This window comes from Gymnoscopelus microlampas (genome assembly GCF_963454915.1).
Source record: "Gymnoscopelus microlampas genome assembly, chromosome: 18".
Lineage (NCBI taxonomy): Eukaryota > Metazoa > Chordata > Actinopteri > Myctophiformes > Myctophidae > Gymnoscopelus > Gymnoscopelus microlampas.
The window spans coordinates 5,641,277-5,654,643 of record NC_139955.1 but is presented as its reverse complement, the minus strand read 5'-3'; the positions used below and the strand labels follow the sequence as shown (position 1 = coordinate 5,654,643).

The following is a 13,367-nucleotide window of genomic DNA, read 5'->3' as shown; positions in this document are numbered from 1 at the left end:
TCCTAATTAGTGTGTGTGTGTGTGTGTGTGTGTGTGGTGGTGTTTCAGAGGTGGCACGGAGTCCACGAGGCACGCGGTCCAACTCATCAACGCTCTGATCCAAGACCCGGCCAAGGAGCTGGAAGACCTGATCCCCCGCAACCACATCAGAGCCCCGGGCTCAAAGACCTCCTCCACCCCCTTCCCCACCTCCGCGGGCGCCACCAGCGGCTCCGTCGGCCCCAAGGCGCTCTCCTCTCTCGTCACCTCCACGGGGGTCTCCTTCCAATCCTCCTCATCGTCATCTTCGTCGTCCTCTCAGGCCGGGGGTAAGATGGGCAAGGGGCTGTCGTCCGGTGTGAGGCAGCCCTTCCCTGTGTCCCTGCCCCTGGCCTACGCTCACCCCCAGCTGGCTCTGCTGGCTGCTCAGACCATGCATCAGATCCGACACCCTCGTCTGCCCATGGCCCAGTTCGGTGGCACCTTCTCGCCCGCCGCCAGCACCTGGGGACCGTTCCCCGTGCGGCCCGTGAGTCCCGGCAGCGCCAACAGCTCCCCCAAGCACAACGGCGGGAGTGGCAGCGGCGCCGGCGGCAGTGCGGGCCAGCAGGCCCGTTCCAACTCGTCCACCCACAGCGAGCACAGCGTTACTGCCGGCTCCGCGGGTTCCCCGGTCATCACCAGCGCCCCCAACGCACACACATCCACCGCGGCGGCGGCCTCGCCACACACACCCCCCAACCCCCCCGCCCCTTACAGCTCACAGCCCAGCGTGCCCACGCCCTCTTCCGTCAGAAAACAGCTCTTCGCGCCAGACCCCAAGCCGGCCGGACTCAACCCCGTGTCCACCACCTCCGCCACGGCTCCTAGCGGCAGCAGCGCGGTGCGAGGCGCAGGCTCTCCCGGCCACCACAGCACGGCTACGACCGCCCCCGTCGCCCCACAGCCCCCTGTCGGACCTGTGACGCAGCAGCCCCCCATCCAGCCGCCCCTCAAGACGGAGGCCGCCGGCGCTCCTGGAAAAGAGAAGCCCTCCCTGCCCCTGGAGAGCCAGCCCGTCTCCGCCAGTGACAGTGTCAGTTCTGTGGGTTTCCCCGCCCCCGCCATGGCGCTGCCCCCCAAGCCGGAGCCCCGGCAGCAGTTGCCTCCCCCTCCCACCTCTGCCGCGCCCTCCTCTGACGCCCCGCCTCCCCTCCTCGCCCCACAGGTCAGCTCCCACATCTCGTCGGCCCCCGCGGTGCCGGTCCTCTCGCACGCCGTCACGCACCCCAACAATACCGTACCCCACTTCTCGGCACCGGCTCCTAGAGTCTCCCATCGAATGCAGCCTCAGGGTGCCTACTACTCCCTTGCTGAGCAGCAGCAGTCTGTGTTTGTGCCCCTCAACGCTCAACAAGAACCGCCTAAACAACAGACCCAGAGCCAGGCTAACCAGCCCTCGAATCTGCCCCCGCAGCAGCAGCAGGGCCCCCATCAGGTGTCCTCTAACATGGGCATGATGAACGGTTCCCAGATGCAGCACGTCCCCAGCGCGGCCAAGCCTCAGCAAATTCCCCCCAACTTTGGACCTGCAGGCCTTTTCAACTTCAGCAGTATCTTTGACAACAACAGTCAGGTGAGTGGAAGTTCACATCTGTGCTGAAGATATACAATCTGGTCTCAGCTACGGCTGCATCTATTGATCCGTTTCTTGCAGATTATTCTATTGATACATTTTTCGATTAATTGAATAATCAAGAAGCATAGATTTTTTCAGCAAATAGAACAAAATTCGAATTGACCTTTTCATAATTGACTAACTTGTTTAGTCTGATTAGCCATTTAAGAGTAATATAAATGAACAGAAATAGCTGATCTACACGCTTGTTGATCTGCTATTTTTCCAATATAAAAATACCCTCCCTAAAACCCATTTATTTGATTTTTTAATGAAAATGTAATAGAAAATGTATTAAGTTAATCTCTGTGCAGAAAATACAGAATATGGCCTCCAAAAGTTAACAAAGTTGCAGCTTGTTGATTTCTTTGTTTGGTGTATTTTTGTCTCTTGCAGGTTGGTAACAACCAAGTTTGGGGTGCGTGTCACCTGCCCACCCGCTCGCCACCCGAGCAGTCCTACTCGGCCCCGCCAGCCTACATGGGCATGGGTCAGATGGACAGCATGATGCCCCCGCCTCCACCCGACAGCTCCAAGGCCCCAGGTTATCGCTCAGCCTCCCAGAGGATGGTGAACAGCCCCATCGGTACGAAAAGATTTTCTTTTGATTTCACAGTTAGGACAACTCAGACTTTTATTTGAACTTCATCTCTCTGTATCTGTTGGTGTTAAAGTGAGATTCCTGAGTCCTATATCTGAAAAACTCCACAACAAGCACAAAATGGACTTTGAAATAAAATGAAGATTGTCAAAGTGCACTACAAAGTACCGAACACTAAGGGATGGAGGATTTCCTACCTTATCCACAACGCATTGTGCGTCTGAATAGCAGACAGGCAGCTGCCGTGTTCACTCACTGTTGTCTCGTAGTTAGCGCTGTAGTTCAGATCAAATAAATGTCCCTTGTTCCTTCAACTATTAAAATGTAGGATTATAAAGTATGGTCGTCATTTGACCATTCTGTAGTGTTCTCTATTTGCTTCAATAAAATCCCTAGAGGATTGGATTTACTGAGGCAAATCTGGTAATATATTTCCATTGCTGCGCAACATAAATTTGTGATTAATGATACTGTTTTTCAGCTAACTGCCATATTCTCTGTCGATTTCATTGCCGTCCCTTTAATACCAGTAATTACAAATTAAAATTCATTTCAGGCATTTAGAGCTTATAGTGAGTTGTAGTTTTCACATTCAAACGACACATTTGCCCCATATTTAATTCATAACTCTCATTTACACCAAGAGATAACAGACACATAGGGGAAAAAATAAATGCTGGAATTGTCCTGTAATGTTCAACAGCAGTCGCGATGATCTGCTATTTTTGCTCCAAAAATGTTTTTCAGGCCATTTTTGTCTATAATTAAATTCCCAAAACATGGACGCCAGGTTGAAAGTTGTTAAAAGGTAATGTGTTGTTTTGAGCTCCACTGTCCTTTTCCATGCGTTCTGTGATGTGATGAAGTGCATGTTCTTGTCCCTGTGTGCAGCTCTGACCAGCTATGCCACCAGCATCTCTGGCAGCCCTGTGTATCTGCACGGCCATGGAACCCCCTCATTCAGCAGACAGCACTTCTCCCCTCATCCCTGGAGCGCCTCCTCCTCAGGTATTGCTCACAACACAGCCCAGTTCAATCTGAATGCTCACATCAAAGCCCAGTTCAATCTGAATGTTCACATCACAGCCCAGTTCAATCTGAATGTTCACATCACAGCCCAGTTCAATCGGAATGCTCTCATCACAGCCCAGCCCAGTTCAATCTGAATGTTCAAATCACAGCCCAGTTCAATCTGAATGCTCACATCACAGCCCGGTTCAATCTGAATGTTCACATCACAGCCCAGTTCAATCTGAATGTTCACATCACAGCCCTGTTCAATCTGAATGTTCACATCACAGCCCAGTTCAATCTGAATGCTCACATCACAGCCCAGCCCAGTTCAATCTGAATGTTCACATCACAGCCCAGTTCAATCTGAATGCTCACATCAAAGCCCAGTTCAACCTGAATGTTCACATCACAGCCCAGTTCAATCTGAATGCTCACAACACAGCCCAGTTCAACTTTCTGAATGAATACAACCCAGTTAAGGGACATTTCTGATGTGAGGAGATCATATATATATATACCATTGTTTTACACCAGTGATGTGAAATGATGTTTGACATCCGTGAGTGTACACAATGTCTCTGAGAAATACACAGAAGATTATGGGGCATAATGGATTTGGGATTGGGATTTAGGTTTCCCTCTACAGTCTAAAGTCTTTTGGATGTTTGGATTGCTCAATGACTTATGGCATTGATGAGCAACCCCATAAATGAATTCTCATATTTGGTGGTTTTATTTTGTTCAAGGTTCTCTCAGATTTTGATAGTTTTGCTGAACACTTTACTGAACTGTTCTTCCCCAACCAGGAGAGTCTCCGGTGCCCCCTCCCTCCTCCACCGTGTCCTCCTCGGCCGTGGCCCCTCCCCCTCAGCAGCCCAAGCAGGGCAACTCGTCTCAGCAGGACCGCAAGGTCCCGCCTCCCATCGGCACGGAGCGGCTCGCCCGGATCCGACAGACGGGTTCGGTCAACCCGCCTCTCCTCACCACCAGCTACACGGCGCCGGTCGGCCAGGGAGGCATCTGGTCCTTCGGCGTCGGCAGTGCTTCCGGTGAGAGCGGTGATGTTGGAAGAGAATTGTTATGGGATGCTGGGAGTGTTGAGTTCACGATAAAGGGGGGGGGGGGGCTTGTTTATAGGGATGGGCACTTAACCGGAAATATATTGAAACTGATATTTAGAACCAATACCCGAAGGTAATCTTACTTATTTTAATTTAGGTTAAACATTGGCATGTTCCTCTACATGCTATGCATGCAATAATTTCACCCACTTTTTTTACACCTCTTTTAAATCCCTTCTGAAAACGCACCTGTATAAAGCTGCTTTTAACCCCCAGGCCTCTTAGTTTTAATGTATTTCTTGTTTTCCATTAAGGTGGCTCTCCACCAAACCGACTACTTCAGACTACTACACACTGGCAGTCGGGTCCGACGTCGGATGATGTCCGATTTTCAGGTGCCCAAAATTCTGGTCACCACACCGCACAAACTATTGCAAAACGGTCTGCTGATGGCACCCTGTTGTGCGCATGCGTCAGCGGAAATCAGATGAAATAACTCTCCACACCAGGAGCCTGCAGACATACAGTCTTGCCTCAGAGAGCTTGGACCAAAACAAAAACACTGAGTATTTTTGCACTAGTCGTAGTACTGCTTTATTTTTTATAGGAATAGGCTCTATTCATATCAGCCATATTATGAAGACATTCGCAGGTGTTACCAATGATACTAATGAAGGCTCTGTTCCATTCTGGTCAAACAGAGTCAGGGTGCTGATATTGTGTCCATTTGGTTCCATTTGTACACTCAGAGTTGTGGGGGTCGTGGAAACCACTGTGCTACACTAAATGGAACAGAGCCTTCATTAGCATCATTGGTAACACCTGTGAAAGAAGTGATAATGTGGCTGCTGTGCATAGAGCCTATTGAGAGTTGAGCATATGGTATCTAGTTGAAATGTGCGACGGGCAATGTCTCTGGCTTATCTAGGCTTGCTCCTGCACCAGAAGCAGACGAGAAGTATACTTCTCTACGGAGCCTTTACCCCCTCTCTCCACCACCCTGCTACTAGTGCTACCGACGGGCAGTAGCTGTCGGTAGCCGACTGAGCAAGTTTTGGTCGACACTTCCCTAGAACTTGCGACCCGACACGACAGCATGCACACCTCCCCACAGATTTTCAGCCACAGACGCTTTCAAACACTTAGCGCCGCTGACGTCGGTGCGGTGGAGAGCTACCTTTATTGTTATTGCATTGGTTTTTATCTTTGTGTTGAAAGGTGCTATAAAATAAAGCTTATTATAAATTTGGGAGAAAAAGGGGAAAAGAATTGAAAGAACAAAACAAATTGACAACAAACAAGGTGTCTTATGTGTGTGGTTTTGCCACCATGCGAATACTCACCCTCTTCCTTTGTGTTTGCTGTGACAGAGGCCATGTCTGGCTGGTCGCAGCCGCTGATGAGCAGTCACATGATGCACCCTCAGCTGCAGGCGGAGCAGTCAGCCTTCTCGCAGCACCAGCCCATGGAGCAGGACGACACGGGCATCGCTAACCCCGCCAACAACTACCACCAGCCCCAGCATCTACCCAACAGCTACATGGACTTCCCCAAGGTGGGTTTGTACACACACACACACACACACACACACACACGGATTAAACTTCTCAGTCACAACGACCGATTTCAGTCATTTGGGATTCCATGGAAGTATGAAAGTATGCCATGCACTAAAAATAGGCTATACACAAGCTTACAACACGTCGTGCTGATAGCCTATTTTCCGTTATTCATTATCTTAAGATTAAAGAGTATTCAAAGTGGTCAAACTAGCAACAGAATGCATGTTCAATCTTCCAGAAAATCCAAGCAAAAGTAACCCTGGCATTTTGTTTTAAAATACAAAATGACTGTCCTTTCTTGGTCCTTACCGTTAAGCTCCATGTGTGTTTTGCAGGGGATGCCTATGTCGATGTATGGAGGAACCATGCTGCCCCCTCATCCTCCCATGGCAGAGGGCCCGGGAGGACCGATGTACAACGGCCTGCACACTGGCGACCCAGCATGGAGCCCCATTATCAAAGTGGTCCCAAATAACGCAGACAACTCTGACCCACAGCAGGTAACCTGATCCAGTCCGTCACATCACATTGGTTCACTGTTCACAGGTAGAAAGCTTGTGTTGGCGTTTAAAGGGTATTAAGATAATAAAACATTTTTTATTAAATGATTAGTAAAAGAGAGAATAATGCATCCACAGATCTTTTAAAAAGGGGTGGAATAAAAGTATTGCTTCCCTCCCCCCCAAAAAAAGGTATCATGATTGTGAAATAATCACTTAAAAATGTAGTGGTTTTGCAAAAATCATTTTGTATAACTTTGTTGGTTCGACAAAACTCGAGAAATATTATTTTCTTTATCTCTGTAAGCCGTAAGCTGGTATCCGCCATTATCCATGTGTTTTTGTTGGGTACGGTATTTGTTTCCTCTAAAGTTATTTTTGGTTGCCATCACGTTACTATATTGCAAACCAACATGATTGCATCACCTCTGATGCAAAAGTGTGACATCTAGTGACTGAATGTTGTGTCTTGCACTTTTAACCACTTGAACCTCTGCATCCCTATTCTGGGGGGAACATGCAAATAGACATTTTTGGCAAAGAGATTTGGTGTGGTGAGTGAAAGAAGAGCATGCCAAGTACAGCTGCAACTCGGATCTGTTTTAGTATAGAGGGTTTAAGTGGTTAATAGTGGAAGGGTGGAAGCCTCATCTTTCTCCTCTCGTCCTTGCCAGGTGTGGCCCGGTACCTGGGCCCCTCACGTGGGCAACGTGCACCTGAACCACGTCAACTAGACGGCGTCAACAGCAATCAAAACGCACACAGCATGATGACCCAACAGCGCAAAACCTGAAGTACCAACCGACGAACCGAGACGAAGTTTTAAAGAGTTTAAAAAATGAAAAAATAAAATTTGCAACATGTTAACTTTAGTAGAGACCAGAGAGTGCAGAGCAAGCGGTTGAAGAATTGGAAAAAATTCTCTTGACACCATTCTTTGATGTGCCTATGTCAGATAAGAAACAAGAAATTCGGCGAGGGCTATTATCAAAAGTCCTGATGATGTCTGCAAACACATGCGTGATTACCTGTTCAACAGGAAACATTCTCTGCGTAGTTTAGCCATTTCTTTTTTTTTCTTTTTTTTTTTTTGAGACTTAAACCCACATACACCGTTCTTGGGCTGCGGGGGGCGCTCAACGTGACGTAGCTATTTAAACTCGGCCCAGAACTAGTTGATGATTACCTAAAGAGAGAGAAATCAAACCTTTTAGAGTGGTAAATACATGTATAATTGTTTACATACTAAAAAGGGTTAAAATGAGAGTAAATTTCATGTCGTATAGTGGCTCTACTTTATGTAGCCTGTATTAATGTGAAATATTTACCTTAATATTCAATAAAAATATTGAAAAGTACTTCTTTGTATGTGTGCTCTTTTCTGAAATAGTTTTGTCTGCGTTTGCCGTTTATCCCTGCGCAGTTGGATATAATGAAATGAACTGAACACACGAATCAGACCTCCTTGTATAAAAACATATTTTGTACATTAATGAACAATAATGTGGAAGTGTTTGTGAATATGTGTTTATGACTGATATAATTAAATAAATATATGACTGATTAGCTGAGGTGCCGGAAAAGCTGGGTCATGAGGGCTCGGGTGTTCAAGCATTTCCCAAATCAACTTGAACTTAATTGTCAATTACAGGTTTACAACTGTAAAGAAATGGGTGAAATAATGGAAGAAGAATAGAGATGGAACAAGGAAAGCAGGTCAGATATTCAAATTGTATACAATTGGCTGATACAAGACAGTACTTGCCTTTAAGTCTGTTAGAAGTTAATTAACCACAAATAATGCATCACATAGGGTTCTATGCTATCAGAAACCGTTAATAGTTGCCCCTAGTTTTACTTAAGTTGCACGTTAAAGTATAAAACATGGCGTATTCTCTCATTCTTTCTAAGCATGCTTTGATTCATCTGACACTTGGAATTATTGTGTTTTTGTGTACAAGTTCAACATACAAGAGTTTATTCATATAAATCATACAAGATAAGGATACGGCTGCAAAAAAGTGAGCAATTGGTATGTCGCCATATATCATTAAATTGTTATATATTGATTTAAACATATAAATAATTGCAGATTTGTTGGCGTCCTCTTATGTTTTAACTGTAATATTCATTTGCATATAATGATAAAACATTTTGGTTGAAACATTAAAACCTTTTATTATGAAGTTACCCCGGACGTTAAGTAGTCCACAATTTATGCTCATGAAAATAGCAGACCTACAAGCCCACAACGCGGGCTTGTAGATACACCTCTATGTGTAGATCGGCCAAAATGTTCCGGCGAGCGACACCGTCGTGCGACGACGTGAAACGGGCTTTGATCATTGTTGCCATGTCCGCTTATTATAAGCGACTTTGGGCTTCTTTTTCTGTAAAGTTGCTTGTAAATATTGGTATAGTTGTGAATTGCGTTTTTTTGGGGCTTATTTCTTAAGTATAGTTGCTTATTTGGCCTTGTTTCATATTCCTAATGTTTAAACCAGTGGTCAAGGACCCCCACATAAAATTAATATGTATTTGTCTGTGACCCCCATTTGAAAATAATGTATTCCAGGGACCCCCATTCAGGATTTGTGTTGTTAAAAAAAATGTTTTGAAAATATTACATATTCAAATAGCCAATGTATTTGTTTAAAGGTCGAAGGGCTCGCTTCTTTTGGGCTTGTTTTCATAGACTTGGCTGCTTATTTCTCTCGCAAAAACCTGGCAACACAGTTTGACACTACTGACAACCCTGGTCCAACATGGCTGCTGCTAGTCCCGCTGCTCCTTCTATCGCCGCCGAGGCGGCTATAACACCCAAAACAACGCCTTCCGTCCCGGTTCCCTTTGACTTCTCGAAGCCTCCGGTTATCGAAGGATTCAACCCGACCTCACCCGTCCACAAGGATGAGACTTTCAAGGAGAAGTTCATGAGGAAAACGAAGGAGAACCCCTTCGTCCCTTTAGGTGAGTTGTGTAATGACCTAACTGGGATCCATTTTGCTTTGCGGGGGTCACATCCGGTTCGGAGCGGATACGGAAACAGTTTGTGTGCATTTTTGAGTGTATTGCAAATGACCCGGATACAGTAGGCGGGCTCTAGACCGGATGTGAATAGTAAATAGAAACCAGTCTCTTGAGGTTTTAATGACAACAACCTGTGTCTTTTAACAATACACGTGAAACAGCTGCTGCAAACTAGTTAACTACATACTTGCATGCAAATATGTAGTTACTATAATTCATGTAGTTTGTTTAATTTATTCCAGAACCGTTATGCCAGTCAACTGTCTTATCTGCCACTGAGGATTTTGCAAAGCAGCAACGGGCAATCTAAAACTGTCAAAAGACAACAATAAACAATGTCATCAATAATGTGGACAGATCAGATGAGTCCAGAATGAACAGAAAGCAGTGCACTAAATTCTGCCCACCTGGTGTCGAGCATAAGACAGATGTTTTGTAATATACCTGGTTCTGTCCTGCACAGGACATTGTGTGCTTGCTTATGTTATGAAACATCATAGGGAGGAGATGCAATGTCCTTGATTAAAAAGTTGCCTGTCAGTTACAATCTATGCCTTTTACATTTTACTTTTGTAAATCAGGGATTTGATTTGCATCTGCATTTTTGCTGGTATTGTAATAAAAAAAAATCACGTTTTGCACCAAATCCTATTTCTTCATGTTCCATTGTCTTCCAGTGATAGCATCATCTTATGTAAATCATCATAATACTCAGGTTGTCCTGCCAGTGGAACAAGTTAAAATACATTAAAAATATATATTTTTAAAATGTAATTAAATTAATTCCCCTCACATCTGTATGCAAATTACATCCTGCACATAATTCTACATTCATTCAAACTCTGAATTCTGACTCGGGAGGGAGTCTGGGAGTAGGTCTAAGGATTCATTACAATGTCCTGATTTGGACGTATTTCAAAAGAAGAAAAAAAAGTGATGTATATGGACCAAAATCTGTTGGAAATATTTTATTTTGATGTGGACATTAAAAACATGATGTTGCACACTAAAAACATGGTACCTCATGTCAAAAAGGTTGCTGATCATTGGGATAGAGCCTGACTGATGGGTCTGATGCTGATCCTGATTTTGGAGAGTCCTAAACCACTAATTACCGATGTTTTGACTGATGTTTTGTCAAAAAGTGCAACATTTTCTATTTGAGAAAATAAACACATTTGTGTTTTATTTCATCACTTAAGCCCTATAAAAAAAGAAAAAAGTATACAAGCGCACAATGCATCGTAATGCAACACGTTTGAACAAAAATAATAAGCTATGTTAAAATGTCCCATTATACCATTTATTTGCAAATTAGTGCCGCCATTATCTATTTTCACTATAAATCGGCCAATATTGCACCTGAAGCTGAACAAATACATTTTATAATCATTGTTTTGAGTGTAAAGGATTACAATGAAACTATACTTAAAGTGGTCACATGTACCTGTGCTATGCTGGTGTGCAAATGATTGCTGTCTTTACAATATAATCACATTTTTACCAATTATTATTATTATTATGCCAGCCCTAGCATTCTGCAAAATCGCTTTTTTCGCCAATGTGTTCATAAAGGTAAATCATATAAAACACCTCAATTATTTCCAACCAAACTCCTCTGGGAAACGTTGTGGGAGCCAATCAAAGTTGAGAATGACAACCAACTTTTTCGGTCCGTCTTTGCCCAGCGCTGATGCTTCTGCTCTGGGAAACTTTGTGTGAGCCAATCAAAGTTGAGAAGACCTGGTGTGAAAAAGTGGAAAAATATAAATTGGCCAATATGAGCTTGTGGGACATCTAACAAGGGGTTTCTGGGGGTGCTGAATCCATTCCAACCATTAGTTTTCAGTAACAATGACTCCCTGGCCAGATAATTGGTCATGCCTTTTCAGGGGGCCTATCCATCAAATTGTGGTGGCCATAATTTTCACTTTTTACTTTTTGTTGAGTGGTATATTTAGATTATTGGGATTCCCAGAAAGTCAAATGGAAATGTGTAAAATGTGTCTTTTACTTTGAAAGGTACTCTAAGAGTCTATGTCCATGTTTGTGATAAACAACAACAGAAACAACATAAATTCATCTATTACCATGGTGCAGCCATCCCCTTACCAAGTGCATACTGATTATCCGTTTCTTGTTCCCCACACCAATGATGGAGTAGGTAGGTGTCCTTGCATAGCTTATGGAATGGATTCAGTACCCCCACAAGCCCCTTGTTAGATGTCCCACAAGCTCATATTGGCCAATTTATATTTTTCCACTTTTTCACATCAGGTCTTCTCAACTTTGATTGGCTCCCACGAAGTTTAGAGAGCAGACGTGTTAGTGCTGGGCAATGCGGGCAGCTGCCCTCCCAGTTGAGCCCTTTGCCCGCTGCTGAAAAACGGACCGAAAAAGTTTGGTTGTAAGTCATTCTCAACTTTGATTGGCTCCCACAAAGTTTCCCAGAGGAGTTCGGTTGGAAGTAATTGAGAGGTGTAGAAGACATTGGTGAAGAAAGCTATTGGTGAGCAATTATTTTGCAGATGGCTAAAGAAGTTGGCATAAAAATAATAGGTATAAATGTGATAATATTGTAATGGTAGCGTAGCACTCATTTGCACACCAGCATGCCACAGGTACATGTGCTCACTGAATAGTTTAATTGTGAAAATAGATGTTTCTATATTGGTGGCACTAATTTGCATATACATGGTATATGGGACATTTTGACAACTTTTCATCATTTTATACACATTTCTTCCAGTCTACACTGATTAGAAGTATATTTCTGGGGGGTGCATGATACCCCCTTCTTCCCACTCCGGTTTTGAAAGCATTTGAAAGCTTCTCAAGATTTACTCCTATATCAAGGATGCCTGATTTAAAGTGGTTAATAATCGGGACACATTGGCTGCATAATTATGCATACCGATGTTGTCCAAAACTTAAATAATTGCCAATATATCGGCCAAACCGATATATTGATCTGGCTCTACTATTGATATCTCATGTACATACCTGCTGCTATATGGACCTACCGATGTGTTGCCACTTTTTTGCACCTTGTTTAACCTCACGTACATACCTGCTGGTTTTTATGCTATATGTAGATATCTTTCTTTTGACATGTTTATTTTGCTTAATTTCCCTCTTGCTCTCCCCTCTTGCCCCCTCCTTTATTTTTTTTTCTGTAAACCATAAAATGAAGCTTGTAAAAAAAAAACGAGCTTGATAAATAAAGTACATTTATGAACGAGTGACGTTTATGTCTTTTGGTCCTGCAGGTTGTTTGGGTACAGCGGGTGCTCTGCTGTGGGGCCTCCGTGCCTTCAACCAAGGGAAGACCAAACAGTCCCAGCTGATGATGCGGGGGCGTATCGTGGCTCAGGGATTCACTGTAGTTGCCATTATTGTGGGCGTCTTGTCGTCCACACTAAACCCACCCACACTAAACCCACCCAAACAGTGAGGAGCAGCTATTGGAGACCTGTGAAGCGCACGTCGACTTGAGAGTACATCAGGCCCAATATTGGACAGAACTGTGGTGGCTAAATGATATGTAGTGTTTAGGAGATATTTAAAGGCCAGCAAAATATTTTATTTTCCACCACCGGGCTTGTGTTATACTTGAAGTTGGACCTGTGAAAATAAGACCCTTCCAACACAGACCAAGTAAGCACTTGGGAATCTGACTGAAGTTCAAACTTGATTAAAGATGTGATGCAGAATTGCAGATAATTTATGGTTTGAACTTTAGAGAAACCTGCCACTGGTGCTTGTTGCTTTGTGGGTGATATTTTGCTTTTAACTATTACTAGACAAAAATAGAACCATGATTTTGCACCGTCTTGTATCAATGAGATTGTCATGTCAGTTATGCCATGGATCATTTCACACCTGACACAAAATGTAAAATTAACTGTCCATGTGTTGTAAATATTGGATCAGTAAAGGAATGTTTAAGGACACGCTAGCAGA

The 13,367-nt window shown here is 44.1% G+C and overlaps 2 protein-coding genes across 20 annotated transcripts in view; both read left to right on the top strand.

The window, feature by feature from the left end:
- ankhd1 (ankyrin repeat and KH domain containing 1) overlaps positions 1-7,732 on the top strand; it is a 59,918-nt gene extending 52,186 nt beyond the window's left edge. For 15 of the 19 annotated variants that reach the window (XM_084085627.1, XM_084085626.1, XM_084085625.1 and 12 more), the window contains 8 exons: positions 49-1,594; positions 2,033-2,222; positions 3,129-3,245; positions 4,058-4,300; positions 4,627-4,707; positions 5,683-5,867; positions 6,210-6,374; positions 7,049-7,732. In XM_084085627.1, coding sequence (XP_083941753.1) covers positions 49-1,594; positions 2,033-2,222; positions 3,129-3,245; positions 4,058-4,300; positions 4,627-4,707; positions 5,683-5,867; positions 6,210-6,374; positions 7,049-7,108 — 2,587 coding nt within the window. In that variant the 3' untranslated portion in view covers positions 7,109-7,732. The remainder of the gene's footprint in view (positions 1-48; positions 1,595-2,032; positions 2,223-3,128; positions 3,246-4,057; positions 4,301-4,626; positions 4,708-5,682; positions 5,868-6,209; positions 6,375-7,048) is intronic. The other 4 variants (XM_084085634.1, XM_084085633.1, XM_084085632.1 and 1 more) reach the window with 1 other exon arrangement.
- A 1,394-nt stretch (positions 7,733-9,126) lies between these two features.
- Positions 9,127-13,362, top strand: higd2a (HIG1 hypoxia inducible domain family, member 2A). The gene is made up of 2 exons (XM_084085849.1): positions 9,127-9,344; positions 12,674-13,362. The coding sequence occupies exons 1-2, from the start codon at positions 9,140-9,142 to the stop codon at positions 12,856-12,858; spliced, it is 390 nt and encodes a 129-aa protein (XP_083941975.1). The 5' UTR covers positions 9,127-9,139; the 3' UTR covers positions 12,859-13,362.
- Positions 13,363-13,367: the final 5 nt, after the last annotated feature.

Excerpts from the sequence above, each read along its gene's own strand:
- higd2a (XM_084085849.1), top strand. The coding sequence starts at position 9,140 with ATGGCTGCTGCTAGTCCCGCTGCTCCTTCTATCGCCGCCGAGGCGGCT. Across the intron at positions 9,345-12,673 it reads GAACCCCTTCGTCCCTTTAG|GTTGTTTGGGTACAGCGGGT; the intron begins GTGAGTTGTGTA and ends TTGGTCCTGCAG.